The sequence below is a fragment of the Cariama cristata genome, unplaced genomic scaffold (assembly GCF_000690535.1).
Source record: "Cariama cristata isolate BGI_N322 unplaced genomic scaffold, ASM69053v1 scaffold13062, whole genome shotgun sequence".
Lineage (NCBI taxonomy): Eukaryota > Metazoa > Chordata > Aves > Cariamiformes > Cariamidae > Cariama > Cariama cristata.
The window spans coordinates 18,797-39,049 of NW_009603314.1; the positions used below are offsets into that span (position 1 = coordinate 18,797).

The 20,253-nt window shown below is 38.5% G+C and overlaps 1 protein-coding gene across 1 annotated transcript; it reads right to left on the minus strand.

Annotated features, from left to right (window-relative positions):
* Positions 1-7,509: 7,509 nt before the first annotated feature.
* On the minus strand, positions 7,510-15,744 carry LOC104157701 (AF4/FMR2 family member 2-like; the record flags this gene model as incomplete). Its single annotated transcript, XM_009695135.1, has 2 exons — positions 7,510-8,400; positions 15,624-15,744. Coding segments are annotated over 2 exons (1,012 nt in total), but the record flags the coding sequence as incomplete, so codon positions are not given.
* Positions 15,745-20,253: the final 4,509 nt, after the last annotated feature.

The following is a 20,253-nucleotide window of genomic DNA, read 5'->3' on the forward strand; positions in this document are numbered from 1 at the left end:
TGTAAAAATGCAAGAACACAGAGCAGGAGGAGGTTGCCTTCTGGACCATGGGTTAATTGCTTGCATATCGCATACAGCTTTTCACAAGATGGAGTCTGATGAGCTTAAGAACAGTTAAGCACTTCTACTCTTGCAATTCCCACCAGAAAGCCATCAACACCTGGGAACTGTAGTTCCTCTTTCCTCTATAGTGGGTCCAGTTTCCCTGTGCTCACTTCCACAGTCCATCCTCTGCTTCATGATCAGCATGTTCCTACTGAAAGCTGAAGCAAAGGTTCACTGTATGTTCAGATCACACCTACATCTCCTTCATGTCTACCACACCTCTGTTGCATAAATAACCTTTTCCTCTTATTTTTTCCCTAGGCCTTATTTTACTTGTTGCAATATTCTTTGTAAATCTTCATTCAGCTTGACAAAATATGGTACTATCCCTCCTCCTTTACCTTTCACTAGCTGTATTTCAGTCTCAACTGCTAAAACAGCATCTGAACAGTGGTTTGTGTTTAGTTTCCTATTACCTCCACAATACCTAATCACACTTTCTGCACCATTCAGCTGTCCAGATTCCTGGCATTTCCAAGAGAGCATTCCAGTTGTTTCTTACTGATCTACACCTACCAGATAAAGCAAAGTCCTGTTTTCTACTTGACTACCATTTTCATCAGGGTTAGAACTTTCTTCTCTGAATCTACCTTTATGCCCACTGATTTTCTTGTATTTTCTTTATGCCTCTTTTTATATATTTAACAGGTGTGTGTTGGATGTAATGCTTTTATCACATTCACTAAATGAGTGGCCCTGGGAGAAAGTCATTAATAGCTACGAGCAAGAGTCCCTGCTCTTGTTCAAGAAGCAGAGGCTGCCCTAAGAAGCCCCAGGTTCAGTCCCAGCGATGATTCACAACAGCTGTCATTGCCCATGCAAAAATGAGTGCATACTCTCTTGCCTGTACCTTGAAAAACACGACTTCTGTGTTCTCAGACTATTTAAAACTTTAATTCCTGCTCTCTAACAAAGAACAGAAGAATTTATGGATAAAATATCCAAAAGTTACGACAGGAAAGAGCAGTGAATATGTAGGTAGTTTCTTTCAAACTAGCTGTGTGTTACTTAAAGGTTTGTGTCAGACAAAATAATATTTAACATAGCTTACGGTGAAGTTAACAAATGGCCGCTCATTCTAGCATGGAAGGCCAAACGCCAATACCCGAATACCTGCCAATCTTGTTCTCAGTAAGAAGCATGCATGCTGTTCATTTGGGGGCTGATCACAGCCCAGAGTGAGAATATACATCATAAAAAATTCAAATACCTGAAAATGGCATTTTCTTATCTTTTCTTAGATGAACATTCTTTGTTTTACAGTTCACAGAGAATATATTTATTAAAGCAGGTCATGTTCCAGAAAAGTATTAACAAATAGTGCAAAGGCTCCAACTTGCTGGACTGGTCCTAGAAGAATGCCCTTGTTAGCTGACAGCTAAGCAGACTATCAAGATCCAAGAGCATCCTTCCTTATACATTTGCATACCAGATGGATGGAAACAAGGTGCTAAAAAATTAGCTCTACTAACTTCTAGTCATTATTCAAAAAGTACATTGCCAGTCAATGTGAAGATATCACAACATTTAACACAGTTTTTATATGGCTTGTGATGTTCTTCCTTAAATTAATGGGAAGAAGTAGAAAAGGTGCAGTTTTAGTTATGGAAAAGCAGGCACAGTAATGCTTTTCCATCAGATATCTGAACAGTGTTCCTCTAAGGGTGAAGAGTAAATATTATAACCCTCTTTCCTAGTCAGGTGCAACAAAGCACCGAGGACCACTCATCAAAATGAGAAACAGGACTGATAAAGATTTCTGCCTTCTGTTTGATTAAAAAACCTCTACAAATTAAATGGGCTATAATGACTTTGAGAAGTACCAAAGTGACCGTCCCATAGTCACGCACCAAATCTACTGGCAGAGTTATGAATACAGCCTACAGTCCCCCTGCAGCCGTTAAATGATGCCTCCACATCTTTCCTCAAGCAAAACAAATTCTACTCCTGCTCTCTCCAAAGCCTTTGAGGTCATTTTACTTTGTGACATTTCACATGACACCATTCAAATAACAGTATTTCTTACACTTAACTTGGACCAATAACAAGCCACTTATAAGCAGTTACTTTGGCACTGGGAATTTAAAAAAGGTTAAAAAAAAAATAAATAATTTTTCAAGACACCATGAGACTGACTCTTCACAAATAGAGGCACTCTAATTTCACTGAGATTTTTTTTCTTCCTCTCAGCAAGAAAAGATTAGGAGTAGCTTAAAAAACAAAACCAAAAACAACACTAACATGCACAATGAGAAAGAAGCTATCTAACCCTTCCTTCCCCAAACCAAACATACACGGTCCGTTCTTTTAACCACACCTATTCAACTGACTTAAAATTTAAATGCTGTGTTCCGCAGTCTGATGTGAAACGCGAAGATCCCATTGGTCACAGTGGTTCGAAATCAGGCCCTAAATATGCTTATTTATATTTGATTTAAAATAGGCAAGCTGTCCTCTTGCTATCCCTGCAAAATAGCTTTGCTAGCAATTGTCCAAGCAATCGGACAGTAGCCTTAAAGAGGCCACAATAAGAGGTCTTCAGTCGAGTGGTGCCATATGGTCTTCATTTAGAAGTATCACAAGAACATTACTTCTCACAGTATTTACAAATGAAAAACATATGGCTGTAACCTGTAATACTGCAAGAAATACTGCTCTTTGGGTTTGTTTTTGGCCTCAGACTTTTGAAATATGAACCAAGCAAAGGGATTTCAGCTTAATGCGTGATTCAGTCCATTCTTCTTCAGAGCTCAAAGTCTGGGGGACAGCTAAAGCTTGCATCTGAAAAAAGTGATTTGCCCACAACTATGGTAATGTACTATAGTTAGCAACTAGAGTAGCATGTATATCAAAAAAGTGTGGGGGTGGTTAAAGACATCTACTTTCCATTTAATTAAAAAAAAAAGGTATTAAACTGGCTTTGGTTCCTATAAAGAGTTTTATAAGTCATATATAAGCCTCTTGCATTTACTATTTAGGTTCAATCAATATGGTTATCTACCTGTCAATTTTTCTTGCTCTTTAATGCAGAAAGAGAGCAGCCTTTTTTATGGCTAACTCAGAAAGTACTAAGCTAATCAATACATGCAGCGATAACAGAATGATTTGAAACACGTAACAGAAGCTTATCACTTTGCAGTATACTGAACCCGTCAAAACATTTTCCTAGAAGTAAAGTGAAAATAGAAGTTCTCAATTTTTTATTACTTAAGTGGGTGGTGACATAGAGATGTAGGCCTTTTGGATTTGTTCCTAGCTTTGTATTTTTGGGAAGATTTGGTACACAAGCATTTGCTACTTTGTAGGAACGTGAGGTCAGTTCTGCAGTGAGATTTAAAAACTCTGCCTTGAGAATCAAACATTATCTCAATTGCCCTTGATTTCCCGTCCCTAAACATTTATTGGAAATCCATGCTTTGTTCGGGAGAACTGCACACAAGATTTTCCAGGAACACATCTTCTGATGTTCCCACAGACCTTAAACCCCTTTGCTTTACTCACTACTCTCAGTAATTCCTGTTCAAGCCCAATCTGGCTTTCTTTCAGCTATCTCCTGCTGAGTTAGTCGATTTGAAATAATTTGTGTCTGATTCCTAGAAGTTTTAATACACATACATGTATCAAGATTCAGAATTTTAATGCAGCAGAGAGAGGATCAGCTGTTACTGTGGTCTCTAACCTCTACTTTTTTGAAGAAATGCATAGGATTTAACTATGCAGTTCTCTCTGAGTCATAAGTAACAATGACCTGCCATCGTACAATGTAAGCAGGTGGAATTCTACATAATACAAAAGCTCTTCATGATGTCCCAGGCTTGCCACAATTTACGAAATGTTAAATGCAAGCTCAAAATTAATATATACCTGTATGTAAGTAAGTATGTAAATACAGTCTAAAGAGATGAGAGTTAATAAGAAAGGAACTGGAAATCATGTTTACAGCTTGATGCTTTCTATCAGTTTTTCTCCAGAGCCATTGTTATCAATTCTATGTCATGATATGTGGTGCATTTCTGCATGAGCCCCTGAAGTCACACGACGGCCTTATGGTCTCCTAGTTCTGAAAGGTCTGCTTCACAATTTCTGAATCTCAGAGGCTGGCAAGCCTGGGTGCTAGTGGTTACACTGGGTTTTGCTCAAGGCACCAAACCATAAAAATGTTTACCTTCACCTTTAGAAAACAATACTGATAAGTAAAATGAAGGAGAAAGGTAAAAGAAATCAAAAAGATCACAAAATCATAAAGAAGTCCTTACAGGGCGTAACTAAAAGTCTATAGAAGCTTTGCCATTCCTATTTCTCTACCAGAAATGGCCATGTGTGATGCAGACAGGTCTGAACTAGCTCTGTATGCGTGAGTCAAGGTCTGGAAATCACACAACAGCATCCACTCCGAGGCAGGGATTAGTCCACAGGTGCATAAGTGCTGCTAACACTACATGCTGACTCAGGCTGGTAAGTCTGTGGGAACTTACCATGAATCTCTACAAACTCAGAAATCACTAAACCACAACCCATTGCGCAGTGGAGACATGCCAGCAGCAAGGCATTAACAAAGTTGTCCACTCCAGAGGAGCTGAAAGATAGATGGGCATCTCTGAGGGCAGAATTGGGCCCAGCGAACAAGATTCTCAGAGCAACACCTCAAGTGACACAAATTATGTTATAAAATTGATCATTTCCTTACACATGGTAGAATGCTTCCAGGGCACTCAACGTCCTATTCCATTAAGCCATGATAAATGAGACCATATTTCCACATCAGTCTGAACTCATCTTTTAAATCTGCTTGTTCAAATATTTGGTTACTTATTCCCCTCCCCTTCTTAAGATAGCAAAAACTTTCTTTTTCTTTCCCAACTTTGCATGTCTTAATAGATGCCAATATTGCAGGACCACCATCTAGGAATTTTATTTCTTCACAGAATTCCTCATCTTCAAAGCATGCAAAATTTTGAGAGAAATCACTGAAAAACATTTGGTGTGCAATCTCTACACATACTCTCAGCACCTTGAAAAATGACCTCAAAGATACAGCAGAGCCACAGAACAAATTATGGAGAAATGCCCCCCAAAAAGTAAGTCTCCTACTGCTAGTTTGAAGATCACCATCACCACCTGGAACAGCGTTAGGATGGAAACCCGTGGAGCAGGAGCAAATTGTTTCAACCAGATCACTACGGCTCAAGGTGGCTAGGGAAGGTTCATAAATTGATAAGCACCACCGAAGGATCATAAGCCTCCACATCAATTGTATAAAGATTACAACAGAGCCACTCGCTGCAGTCATTCTGAAAAGGTTATGGGTTTCACAGGTGTGCACTGTCAGTTCTGATTAAGCTTAAACTAAACCAGTTATCTATAACGTTGGATTGGAAGGAGTTTTATTGCTGAATGCAGGGTAAATCAAATTCAGGATACACATCTGTGGAAAAACACTGAGGGCCAAAGTTCACAGTCCTGACACAGGCAAAAAAAAAATCCAACCTCCAAACTCAGGAGATTTGCCTGTAAAAGATCCATCAGTCTGGCTATTGTCATGTGTTCTGGTATCGGAAAGGAAAGTTATTCATCACCTTAACACAGCTTTGGGTTTTCTTTCCCTCTTCAAATTATTGTTCATTCTTAAAATGCAGACTGTTTTAAGATTATTATCTGCATTCATTTCTAAAGTCCCTAGAGTTTACCATTTATCTGATCATAAATGAAATTAATTATACACTTACAGTTTTCACTATACAGGATATAAACTAAAGCAGCTATAGCAACAAATTCACAATGCAATTTTTCATCCGTGTGACTAGGAATCTGTCCAAAAAACAATAGTTCACAGCAGAGGTTCTTAGACCTATGCAAAAAGACTGTGGGTGAAATCCTGCACCCAAAAAACATTGCTAAAAACTCAACTGATTTCAACGGTGCCAGAATTTCACTCAAAAATTAAAGAAAGAAAAAAATGCATTCTTAATAGTTGCTACAAGTTGCAAAAGGTATGTTCTATTTCCAAAAATATCTTGTACTAATGCTGCACTTTAAAGTGCCTCTATTGACTCATAGTGTTAATAGACGGCAAAAGTGAAAAAACATATTTGCTTTTGCAACATCATTATTTCCTTTGCATGCAATCATTTACTTGCCAAACAATGCTAGCAACAAATCGCAACAGACTATGAAGCCATCTACATCAGCAGATTTTTAACCTAAGGTAAAAATAAACAGAAACATCTGTAAAGTAATCTCGTACAAAGCTACGTTTATTAACAAATACATTTTCTAATAAAACACCATCTGCAAGCAACCCTCAGCTTCCACTTGATATAAATAGGCCTTTTACTGTTTTCAGATGCAGTTCCCAGAAAATTATTCCAAGCTCTACTGCAAAACACATCAGTCTTTGTTGCTGCCTGGAATGTTAATAAATAACATCAAGTTTTTAAATAGTCAAACAAATTATTGGCTTGAAACAATTATTCCAATAGAAAAAGCTGACCTTTTGCAATAAAGTGGTTTAAGAATGCATCGTTCCTCATTCCTAATATAAAAATATTACCAAGCAGGGAAATATTTTGGGGAAAACAGAAAGCTATGGAAAACCCAGATTGCAATTCTGCTCATATGTACACTATAAACCTACCTCGCAAAGGTTACTGCTTTAGAGAAACTCAGAGTAAAAGTATACAGAGCATAAATAGTTCAATTGGTATCCTTATTATACATCTGTGCTTGGAATGGACATGAATATGAACCAACTAAAATGTTCCTCTCCGGACTACTGTACTGACCAGCAATACAAAATTCAACAGCTTAAACTGTTGGTAGCAGAGATTGGGACTGAATCCCAATATTAAGAGCTCTTCAAAATGCATAAAAGCTTTAATCGGACACATTTTCATAAGCATTACTCAGAACTTAAGCCACGTTAATTCCATTAAAAGCAATAGGAATTTTAGCAAACTCTGCAAATAAACTCCTTCCTGGTAGAACTATTTAATACCACTGAAATTTGAACGCTGCCATTTTTCCTTAGAGTTTAAACAGCAATCTTTCTATCAAACTAGCTCCTAACTGAAAATGCAAGAGTGAAAACTGCAGATGAACTTAAGAGTTCACTGCCCAGAATTCTAGCTGATACAAATGTATTACACCCAACAGAGATGTAGCCTTTTAATATTAATGAGAAACAAGCACTGTTAGTATTCCAAACTGCGCTTTTAAAACTTCATTAAATATTGCTACCGGGACTATCACAACAAACTTTGCCAAAAGTAGTCATGCACATTCTAGAAAAAAAAGAATGTTTTAGACTGTAATTCCAGGAAATGGAACTGCATATTTCCAGAGAAAAATATTCAGTGCATGAAATACTCAAGCGGTACTAGAAAGAAGATACTTTAAACTACTTACTTCACTAACAGGAGGAATGTTGAGCTTTGGTACTTTGTTCTTCGAACTAGGTGTGTTCACTTTTCCTTCCAGCAGTGTTCCAAAGGACTGATTTCCATATCCACTCTCAATTTCTATTGGAGGTTTCAGTTCAGGTGAGTCATTGGGTACCTGGTCCTGACCATCCATAGGCCTGACATATGCTGTAGGCTTTTGCTGGACCATGCTGTTTTTACAGTGAAGTCCTGGTGGGAAATTCTGGGTGGAGAGACCATTGTTCGCAGATAACAAAGAAGTGGAAGGAAGTGGAGATCCAGGACCATGACCTACAAACTCAAGCTCTGTGGGTGACTTCGAATGACTGTTTTCTTTGTAAGCATGTTCTCCAGGTGCTGACTTTGAATGAGTATGCCTCCTCGAATGCGAAGATGCTGCCATAGAATTTGCTTCCTCAGCTCCTCCACTTTTATGCTGCTCACTCTGACAATTATAGAGGTCTTCATACCTGCCCTGTGGTTGGTCATGAGAAGAGCTATGCTTTGTCCGACTCTGCTGACTACTGGATTGGCTTGGCTGGGCCCCACTAGAGTTGTGACCACCACGTGACCAGTCTGTCCTCGACTTCCTGCTGCTCTGGTGATTGTGTAGCAAAGTAGAATTAGATGACAATGAAGAAGGCGGAGGCATTGATGTCGATGAGTGGCCACTGATCTGATGAGATGGGATCATCCTGTTTCTTGGTTCTGGAAAAAAGTTCTGTTCATTTTTGTCAATGGGTGTCTGTGGGACAGAATTCTTTGGGATTCCTACAAGATGGCTCTGGTTGGAATGGTTGGTTAACAGGTCCTTCATCTCATCATAATTTCCCAATGTGTTCTGGACACGGTTTGCAAGGGCATCGCCTTTATTTGTCTAAAATATCAAAAAATAAATAAAAGAGTAAGTAAATTCCTGGTTATGAAGTTACTGCTCAAAATAGTTGTCTTAGAAGATGGCAAATGTTAGCTGTTTAATGGTGTCATGCTGACATTTAATTTAATTTCAATTACATTTTGCATATGTTATGAAAGAAAAATCTATCAATAACTGTGTTCAAAGAATCTCTTGAAACAGGCTTGCATGAGTAACACTTGTATACTGCTTCCCATTTTCTTAAATATGCTCTCAGAGAAGTGTTTAAATTGCATCAGTTATGGATGTTAGGAGCAAAATAGGCTGGTTTTATGTCAGAGATGTTGGGCTTGTACATTTCATATCGTGCAAAACATGAACGTGCAATTACTGGCTACTGAGCATTTGAATTGCAATCACACAGTTTATTTAAGTATGTTATTGCTCTATCAGCCCCTTGACCCATAGTCCTGCCATAAATAGAAGCTGGGTAGTCCGTAATAAACATATAGCACCAAACTCTTCACTTCAGTGTAACTCCAATTACTTTTCTATAGAGGGCTCAGTTTGACCTGAGGTATCTACCATCTAAATCTAGAAAAGAAAAAGCTTCTACCCACTCAAATGCTACAGTAGCTTCAAATAACAGATCATTCAAAAGTATTTTCTTATAGAACATAAATAGACACGATTGTCACATTCTTAAGTATCGGGATTCTTCCACTGTCTGCGGGCTGGTTGTATTTATGATTCGTGCTTTTCTTTGAATTCCAGTAATTATTAAATAAACACTGACTCATCTGTGTTTCACTGCTATTATACTTTTTCTTTTGAAGCATGAAGTGAGGTTTTTTGGTTCTTTTTCCTTTTCCCTTTCACTTGTAAAAAGCTGGACAAATAAGCTAGAAGCTATAATTAATACGCAGTTAATTTCCTCTCTCTTCCTGTTCTAACTCACCCCACAGAGACCCAAAGTACCAGCCTTCTTACTGACCTTTATGTTCCACTGAAATGACCAGCAGAGAACTAAAACATCTTATTCCCCATGCTTATTACTTTACAAGATTCAAAACTAAAGCAAAACTATAGCTCCTGTTCAAGCAGATGGTTAACTTCTACAGTCTGGAATTAAATGGCAAAGTTGCAGTGTATGCAAGATACTTCACGATACAGTCAACTGTACTTTTACTTATGTTTGGGTTGGTTTTTTTTCATTCAATACAGCAAGTACTGCCATAGTCCAAAGATACCTTAACACCAGGCCATAAAGATGGGGAAAGGCAGCACTATGAGCTTCTTCATTCCTCGACGAGGGATCCTACCATGCCACTGATCCCATTTTCCTCAAGTACTAAGGAGAAGTTTGAGTCATGAAAAAAAATCCATGCATGGATTTCTCTTGAAATATCTGCTTATATTACCCACTGCTGAAATAGGCAGAAGATGAGAAGAATATTGCAGAAAGATTTTTTTTCCTTAGTATTGCATATGCCATAAAAAATGTTTAAAAAGAAGATAATAAATGCAAATTTCCTTTTGCTCATTCTCAGGGACTGTAACATACATTACCACCGCACTGAAGCAGTGATTTAAAAATTAACTGTTCAATGTTGTTCTCATCTATATACATTTTGCCAGCGCTCCTAACTGACACAGTTAATAATCCCAGTTGTGGAGAACCACGAATCACTTTTATTCACTAAGTCCCTAGGTTGGTCATTTTAGTGGCAAAAATTATATTCTAGCTAAGCCAAGAATAAGCTCTTTGTATATGAGCAGTCTCCTTCAACTCAGTTGTACAATGAGCTGTTTGGGCAGCAGCCAAAACCAGACTCTCTCTGTTCAACCCCCAAATTTAAAACAAGGAGATTCCATTGTGCTTAAGGGCCCAGCAAAGTCTAAACACTTACATACTTGTTCTGTTTCCTCCTTCCCCAAGCACTTTAACTCCTTATGGGATAGCACGTGGGAAACAACGAAGTATCAAAAAAAAACTAACCACCAACCTTCACCTCAGGTTCAGCTACATGTCCAGGGTGCATTTAGCTTACTTTCCAGAAAGCAAAAGTTTTTAAAAAAAGTACTGACAACATATCATCACTGTAACCCTTCAACATCACAGCACATTAAATGGCTCTTTTCTAGATCCTCACAGAGGGAATCAATATTTTAATTTGAATGTAGAGCTTTTCAATAATTTCTATGTTGGAGGTATCTGATTCTCTCAACTTACTTTCTTTTACATGTCACATAATGATAAATATAATTTTACTTAATATTAACTCTGTTTTATGCAGAATGCTTACATCCTGGGGATAAAAGACATTGTGTAAGTGTTAGGTATTATTATTTGTAGTCATTTACTGGGAGCGCTAATAAAAAAATGTATTTCCTGAAAAGCATGGAGATTAAATTAAACATCCTTAGTATATTTTAAGTGCACTAAAGCTCATATCCAATAGTCATTGAAGTCAAATGAAGGATTATTACTCTCTCCAATGGCTTTTGGACCAGACTGCAAAGCTAAAAACCACATAGTGAATGTGAGTGGTAATTTGGTTTATGTTTAAATAAAACTAGAGCACACGCAACTAAGACTAGACTTGTGCATCACAACCTGAATGGGCTCAGGTGTGTAGTGCAGTGTACTACCTGCATTTAAGACATAAGGCATAATATTAACACTTTTATTTCATTTCCTCAACAAATTTAGGGCTCTCATGAGAAGCAGAATATTCTTGACAAGTCTGGATACCAGCAAGACAAACACAAAATCCAGTCATAATTTCTGGTTGCTCTTTGTTACTTCCAGATTGGGGACAATTTCTACCTTCATATCCTGGATAATTGGCTGCTTTCTTAAAGGAAACCTCTGTACATCTTATTTTCTGAACAGCATGGTGAATCACAATTTTGCCACTATCAAGAAAATGCAGCATATTCTGAGTATTCCAAGGCATAAATTATACATCTGGTTTGTGACTCACGGCTAGTAGCCTTCCCCCTCATTCCAGGCTCTTGTTAATTTAGGAAATGTACACCTTCCTACATTTGCTTCTATTACAGATCTTTTCTGAAAGCAACAGAATCCTATTGGAAGGCTAATTTGCTAGCTGTTGCATTATAGTATTACAAAGAAAAGAACTAATGCACTCAAACTTATAGGCCCAATTTACAAGGGTTTTATGAAAATTTGTGTGAAACTTCAGGTTTCATAATTCGTTCACTTTCTCATGCCTCATAGTTAAACTAACCTCCTCAGATTAGAAGCTGAGATCTTTTTTAAGCTAAATTTGAATAGCGTGGAGGGGCTTTACCTGAAAAAGATAAATGATTTAACATTCACCAAAAGTTCCCCAATGGAAATGCTGCCCATTGGGTTCTCTTTCTCAAGCTGAACTCTTCCGAGGCAATTCCTTTGAAAAATAACAAAAATACTCCTACTGTTTTCTCTAAAATACTCAACTCCGAAACTCTTTACTTATTCAAAACATTTAAACAGTATCAACAATTCAGTAGTAAAATTGCAGCTTTTCTCAGGAAAACTCTGACATCGCTTTTTCAAATGTTTGTTGTCATAACACTGCAGGCTCTTCTCTGATCATTTCTGCAAAATCAAGCATTAGCAGGTTGCACCAGAGTTTGAAGGCAAGACCTGCAACTTGCTTGCCTTAAAGGGCAGCACAGTCCTCGCTGCCTAACCTTCCCAAAATAATGCTGGATGTCATCACATGGTCAAAAGTGTTGTTTCCCCAAACGAGACTTGAAGTGGAGGTTCAAAAGAACACTTACATCTTTTAATAAGCATGTACAAATGTGTTTTATACACCCACAGAAATAAATACCTCTTTTCATGTATGTGTACACATACATACACTTCAAAGAATCAATGTAGAAACATGCTCTTGTCCAAAACTGTAACGATCACCTACATTTTATTTGACAGAGGAATAGAAAGAAAGATGCTCTAAGTTAGAGCAAAGAGGTGACAGATGGAGGCAGATACTCCACACATCTCGTGACACACAGTGACACTAAGCTCCATGAGAAAATTTGGGCTCCTTTCTCTGACCAAGTTTTAATATCCCCAACTTTAGAGCAATCTTAAAACAGCAGCCAATTGTTCGGTCTTTAAAACATCAAAACAGCAGTGGTGGTATTCCCTACGTCAACAGTCCCTTCTCTGTGTTACTGTTGAAGCAAATAAGGATGGAATGACAAACAAGAAAGGACAGTTAAGATTGGGTATAAAAGAAAGGAAAAGAGTCATTTTCTATTTCCTGAGACCTGATATTCCCAACCTTCCCTCTGTCGCTGTAGTCTCCATCTTACCTCACATGCTCAGATCTTTCAGAACCGTACCAGCCACCCCTTGAGCTGATGCTCATTAGTAAAGCTAGCCCAGCTGAGGATGTGGACCTTGTGCCCATCATAGGCCACAACAGTTGGCTCTGCTGGGCAGTGTTTTATCTCATTCTGCTCCCACTGAGATCAACCAGAAGAGACAAGGTGGGTGCAGCTTGTTATGCACACAAGGCCTTAAGTCTCATCCACACAGAAACATCTGTTCATCTCAGAATGGAAAAGGAATTCAAACTGAATGTGCAGCACATTTGCTCTCACCTCATGGCCTCTTCATTTTATTTTAGAATAAACATGAACAAAACCCTGAATTTAGTTTTGCACTTGCTTGCAAATACAAGTTATGACATATCCACGAAGACTTAGATCCAGCTTTCACTAGTTCCTAGGAAACTGTACTGTGGCTGGTTCTTAGCAATGCAGAACTTAAAAAGGAAATACCAGTCTATCACTTTGTCTTTTCCTTTTTTTCCCCCCATAGTTTAAAATGTAGGCAAGACCTAGCTTTCCTATTCAGTCTTGGTTCTCTTTGTTTTGCAAATTTAAGACAGATGTAACTATCTTTGCAAGCAATTTCCTCTTAATTTTTATCTTTCACAATTTATAATTACAATGCTTTTTTAGGATAGCAATATATTATGTTTTGCTCAGTCCCACAGATCTGACAAACTTCTCTGCCAAGCATGTGAAAAGCAATTAAAGAAAAAAAATTTGCTCAGGAAAACCACCAGGATAATATTTTGCTTTTTAGTTGCTTGGTTTTTGACAAAACATATGCTCTGTGTATGCTTGGTGCAAATACATGGCACTCTAAACAGATATAAAGTCAGATACTATCATTCTTATGGTACAATAGATATTGGCGGTCATGTTTTTAGTTCCTGACAAAAAAATTTTGCTGTGATGTGCATATTGGTCTACCTACTGAAATCCAGAATGACCACTTAATGAACAAAAACATTTGGGCAACCTGCAGGAAGTATCATCAAAATCAGTTCATAGTAAGTTATTATTCCCGTAAATAAAGGTGCTAAAATGTAGTTCAATGCAGAAACAGTGCATTGATTAGATTTCTATAAAAACAAAACAAAAAGACCCCACAAACAAACTGTCCTAGTACATAGTCCTTATTTGGCTGAATAAGTTTCTGTCACGGATGAGTGGAATACACTTCACTCAAAAGAGAAAAGCACCAACATGTTTTATTGAGGTAAAATAATAATTTGACAGAGTTTAATAAGTTTGATGGAATTCAACACAGTTTAACAATGGTTTGACAAGGGTCAATAAGTTTGATAGCAAGGTTCACCTTATTAATTACTGAATGGAAGAAATGTACAAAGGAAAATTGAATTAGAATCAAGTTAGAATGCTTCACCCAGAGACCGGAGACGCAAAGAGTAAGGAGGACCCTCCCGTTGAGTCACGAGGTTCAGAGTGGACTCCCCTTGCTTTCTAAACTCCTTCTGGAGCTTATGTGTGGCTGGATCCAATCTTAGTCTTAGACTTGGTCAACCGTTTATGTCTAATGGAATTATTCATAAAATATTTATAATACTATTGAGTAGCGACATGGATTAGTAATCTTTCATAGTGTTAATTCAGCATGCTATCAGTCACTTACTGAGCATCCGTCACAGGCAAGGGATCTCTCCGTCTTGGGTAAGGAAGGATCTTCTAGTCTCAGGTAATCTCTACCCTTGAGAGGCATCCCTGCTCAAGGGGAGAGTTATCTGGCATGCAGTCCAGCTGCAATTTAGGGAGAGCTCAAACTGGGCCCATCCTGATGGTTATATTTATAGGGTGAAGTAGTTGGCTGCTAGTCAATAGTACAGAAAAGATGGATGTCTTCATTTTAGCTCTGATATCTTGCTCTGTACTTCGGTTATCTTGCACTTCTGAGTTTCAAAACCACCTTTCAAAATATTTTTCAAGACACCTTCATTCCCTGGTATGTGAGCCAGGGGCTTTCCAGCTCGCAAGTTCACTCCAACGACATAAGGCCTGTTGCTCCTTAGTCAGCCTGAACCAAAGTACAGCTAGGAGTCAAGTGTATCCATCACACTCTTCCAGTCTATAATTATTAGACACCATTTGATAATAATGCCAGTCTTTCCTCCTCCTTTTTGGGTGATTTTCAAAGAGCTCTCATCCTCCCTACAGCTGCTAACAATGTAAAATGGAAAGATGAAGTGGTGGCCTTTCAATGGATGTCACTGATCGGGAGGAGAAAGAGATATGGAAATTTACATTCTGATGAATTCTTCAGGGAATGTCTTACTGAAAATCAAAGCAGCAGAAATCATAAAGGGGGACATCCCTTGGTGATGAAAATCTCAGGCAGCAAAGCTCCTTAGAGAGAATAAGACTTGTCATAAGTCCCTTTCATACCCTAGTTATGCTCCCCAAAGACTCAGACAGTGTCTCAAAAGACTTCTTTGGATGGTTATGATTGCACAAGAAAGCTTACGGACTCATTATTTATAGAGAGGACATTAGTTTTAACAACTCAGGTATATTTTCCTCTTAAAAATAAAAGGACTAAGTGGTAGCTTTGTAGGTGCGAACCCACTTGTAGAGATATCAGCCATACATACTTCTACTGCAGGGCTTTGCTGTGTGTTTAGAGGAAGAAATCTTGAACTGCACTGTAACCAAAATTCCTGATTCTGTCAATGCTAGCATGTAGTGTTGGACAGAGAATTCCGTTTGCTCTGCTGCCATATGCTGATTTGGATAATCAGTGTATTCAAGAGTATAAGTACCAAGGCAGATGCAATACTTTCATTTCTTATAGGTGATGAGAAGCTTTATTTGTGTTTGTAAAAATGTATTCAGGTAAAGGACATTCTGAAAATGTAAAGCGTAACAATGCAACTTACCTTGTAGGGTTCCCCAAAGAGGTTAAAACCTGAAGCAAAGAGATCTTCATCTTGCTGGACTTCCTGGTTTCTTCTCTCCCATTCTTTCCGCTTAAGTGCACTCCGGTCTTGCTCATAGTGACTAAAGAAGAGAAAGACAAAAAAAGACAACACATTATTTTCTCTATAATTTAGTTACATGTTTATTACTATCAGTAAGAGCAGCAAATCAGAAACAATGCAACTCCTGAGGTCAATTCTGAAAGAATGAAGCAGCCGCTAAATAATTTTCCCAAATGTAAATTTGGAATCATAAAACTACGTGAAATTGGGCAGTAGGACAGTCAGTACACTTCCGAAATGAAAACAAACAGAAATGGTCTTTTCAAATTAACAGAGCATCATGCAGAAGAATAAAATGCATTTTGACGCATTTGTATCAACAGTCTGTAAAATACCTGTGCACACGTGCACACACAAATGCACATGTGCCCACAAAGAATGTGTCTGTGTAGAAAAATCAAACGTGAAGCCAAGGAAGCACAGCAACATCTTCACATTCATTTAACTGTGTAACACTTGTCTCCATCCATCCCAATGCCTCAGTTCAGCCTCATGTGATTTAGACCACCTAATTCTGTTCCATGTACTTGTTAAAATTTATGTACGCCTTCATTGTGGGTGTCAAGGGGGTTTTAAAAAGTCTTTTTGTAGCAGGCTCCCGGAAGAGACTTTAGAGGAGTTGATTCCAGTATCAGATAATTCTACACACAAACAAACAGAAAAGGATCTAACGCCTCAGTGTAGCAACAGCGAGTGGCACTTATCTGTATGTCAGCACACTTTGTGCACCTGCCAGACCTAGATGGCAAGCTGAGACCACATTCACTTCTCCCCTGAATAGCACTGAAGTACTTTGGTCCCTTGGCTTTGCAAACTACCCCCTGCTCCTCTGAGGGAAAAGATATAATTAAAACCCTGAAGGAGCGGGAAAAATAGGAAAGGAAAGAGGAAAGGAAAAGATGCATGCTTCATCTTGCACTGACAACCTCTCATGTGACAAGCATTAAGGGACACTTCTGTGCTTTCAACCCATATTTGATTTGTTACGAGGCTTTTGGCTCTGCTTTGTGTCAGTTAATTAGCTACCAAATTCCAGATGACAATTTGAACATCAGATTCAGTATATGCACTGATGTTATCTGTTGTAAGCAGTATTTCCCTGATAGATTCTGGACACGCATGCACACATCCATGCACACCCTCTATGTACAAATGCATACATAAACACACATATATTACATATGTAACAGAGAACAGTTAATTCTCCTATCTCTGGTGAGAATGAATTAAATCTCCATAGAGCTCCACTGCACTTGGAAGATAACCAAATATCTACAACTTTTGCCTTTTTAGCTCAGCATGATGTTGTATTGAAAGCTTCATACCGAGAGATATAATGAGGAATGAACTGCACAGTGACGAGGCTTTAACAGTGTATAAAGTCACTGATTTCTGAGTGAAACCACAATTACTAATTTGAAGCACCAGCTAATTAAAACCACAGCTATGTATTTAGCCTCTTGTTATACCTACTGCAGTTTATAATTATGAGGACCTCTTTATCTACTCAATTAAAGTTCTTATGATTCAGGCAGGTTGTGTTTGAATCTGCAAGCCCTGCAGAGAGCACAGGAAAGCATATGTCTGTTGCCTGATGACTCCATGTATCCTTACACTCATATAGTTGTTTTTGTACGGTGAAGGAAAGAAAAAAAGACAGACTAATGCCACAATGAGATCCCCAAATAAAAAATATGAACTAATAATTGGTTTAAGCAATTCAAGATCACTCAGACTGAGTAGGGCTTGAGTATGATTTGTAAACTGAATGCAAAGCCACCTACACAGGCTGAGCTGAACGACTTCCATCCACATTTTCATTTTACAAGTTAGAAGGCTGAAAAGATGCCACATTTTATCTATTTATTTATAACACCTGATGTAGGGACATCACTGGCACCAACATCAAGTTCCAAAACATTGTTATAATAATTCTTGGTATTTTTGCAGAAGCTATAGTACTATTTGCTGGTTTCCCAAGGGAGACAGAAGGGAAATTGTTGTAAGCAACAGTCACTTTACTATACTACACGTGATCATATTGCTGACACAATACTGCAAACCACAAGCACCCCGTTCACTAAAAGGTGAAGAGGGATACGAGTCTCCCTTCCTTTCATGTCCTAAATCAAGATTAAAATCCACAGGTATGGGAATAAGTGAGTACAAACTGTTTCCTAAATTGGTACACAAAGATGAGGACAAGGTTGATTCCATCTCTCCCCAGAACTCTTCTGGAGCAGAGGGCTGGTTTAGCCCAGGAATAATCCAGCCCAGGAGCAGTAGGAACACACTGTATTCACGCCTCTCATGGGAGATCTTGCCAGGGATTTCTTTGGCAGGGTGACCCGCAGATTGTGTAACTCTTGCGGCAAGATCAGACCATTATGAACTTGTAAGCCCAGTCTCAATGCCAGCAGAGTGGAACTAGTGTAAGGAGGATTTTATATCCTGCATAAGTAATCTTTGCTTATGGGAGCAGTTCTATCCTAGGCACTGCCAACATTCACTTCAGAAAGAATTATTCATGAAAGTTATAGCTGCATTTTACAGCTTCCCAATGGCAACTTTGGCCTGGAGTTTCAGGGTGAAATCCTGGGCCCATTCAAATCAAACTGAATCTGGCCAGTGAACACACAGACCACAGAATCACAGATTATAGCACAGATCTCACCCTTCATGTGAGGTTCCAGCACTTTGTTATCTAAAAGCTGGCTCTGGTCTCAAGCATGCAAAGTATTTAGGGAACCAAGCGAGGCATTATGTCATATCCTATCTGAGAAAAAGCAGCAAAGGCTCTAAGACTATTTAGATATGTTTTGTGACACATTACAAAACCACAAATTCAAAAATGATGAAAACAGCAGTAATTCAAAATGGCATAATCACTTTAAAAGATATTAACTTAAGCTAAGACAGTATATACAATGTTAATAGCAAACAGTTGAAAAAACCCAGTACTTTCCAACAGAACATAGTGAAGTATTTCTGTTTTGGTGTGTATATTTATGAAAGATATCTATTCCATGTACCCAAGAGGTGAGCACAAAGACGCATCTCATGCCCTGGACCCCAGTGATGTTTACAGACTACCAAACTGTGAGCATCCATTTTACAACACAAGCAAAGCCCGAAGTGAATTGCTACCTCTGCATCAATCCAAATCTCTCTCATATATTCTGTTGTGAGAACAAAAAAAACCCAAAACACTAAAGGTTCATTTTGAACTTTCCACTCATACAGTCACATGGCAGCCTTAAGTGTACAAAGTATCTATTCAAAAGGAAGTGGTTGCCTATCCTGTCAGGTCAATTATTTGGCTGCCTTTTCTGCAAACGTACTTTTGCTATGGGAATGCTTGACAGGGTGCTGATTGTGGCTACAGAAAGTCAAATATTATAAGATCATACACAGATTAGGAAAACAAGTTCTTTGGGTTCCTTGTAATCCAAAGAGGGATGGGTGATTAGATCTTAAGGCTGCACTGCACTGAGAACTTACTGGGATGCTCTCCAGAAACTTTTAATGCAGCCACAATGCAGTCTCTGGGACTTATGTTTAATATTTAGCTTAACTAATGTTCTGTGAAATACAGATGTGTGATTAGTGATGAAGGTGTGAGTGAAAACTGTAGTCAGATACCATGAGGAACATCAGAGTACAGTCTGTCTCATTAGTATGAGAAATATTTCGTGACTCCTCTAAAGCCAGAGAGTAGGAAATCACAAATACAGACTTTTGCAAATATTTTTTTAAAAGAGGTTTAGAAGAAAACAGCTGCAGGACACGATACTCACTGTATCCAAGAGGGTTAGTTCCCTAGACACAGCTATTGCGTGACAACGTAGCTTAAACACATGAGCTTAATTTTTTTCTTACCACTTATTAGATTAATAATTGAACTTGAATGAGGAAGTCTGTACATAAAACTGAGAAGATTAGGAATGGTGAGCAGTAAGAATGCTACAGGAGCACGAGACCACTGATTTACAAATTATCAGCATGCTGGGTAAGGCAGAAAAAAAATAGTAACCATAATGGTATTATTGTTTTAGTATGTTTAACATTGAGGCAGTGTCCTGGTTTGGCTAAAACAGGGCTATTTCTGCTTTCAGGAGTTTTTCTTCCAGTTAAGTCTCTTCTAAGTAACTGCACTTTCTAAAAGTACAGCTACATGTTTTTCAGACACTGTCTGCGTTTCAGGCCTGATAACGCTCGATGTTTATAGTTGCTACTGAAGTATCACTAGGATTGGTACGCAGAGGCGCCCATGTTTATACTCATCCCTATGAGAACCAAGGCCACTGCTGGCCTTCTTTTGTTAAGCAAGTAAAAAGTCATAAAAGAGTCGCACCTGTGGAAGGGTACAGATGGGACAGGTGACCAAAAACTGACCAACGAGGTATTCCATCCCATCCACATCATTCTCAGTATAAAGCTAAGGGATCAAGAGGGTCTTGCTCTCTTCTCTCATGGCTGGCATCCCTGTGTGACCCTGTTTGCTCTCCTGCCTCCGACTCCGATCCGT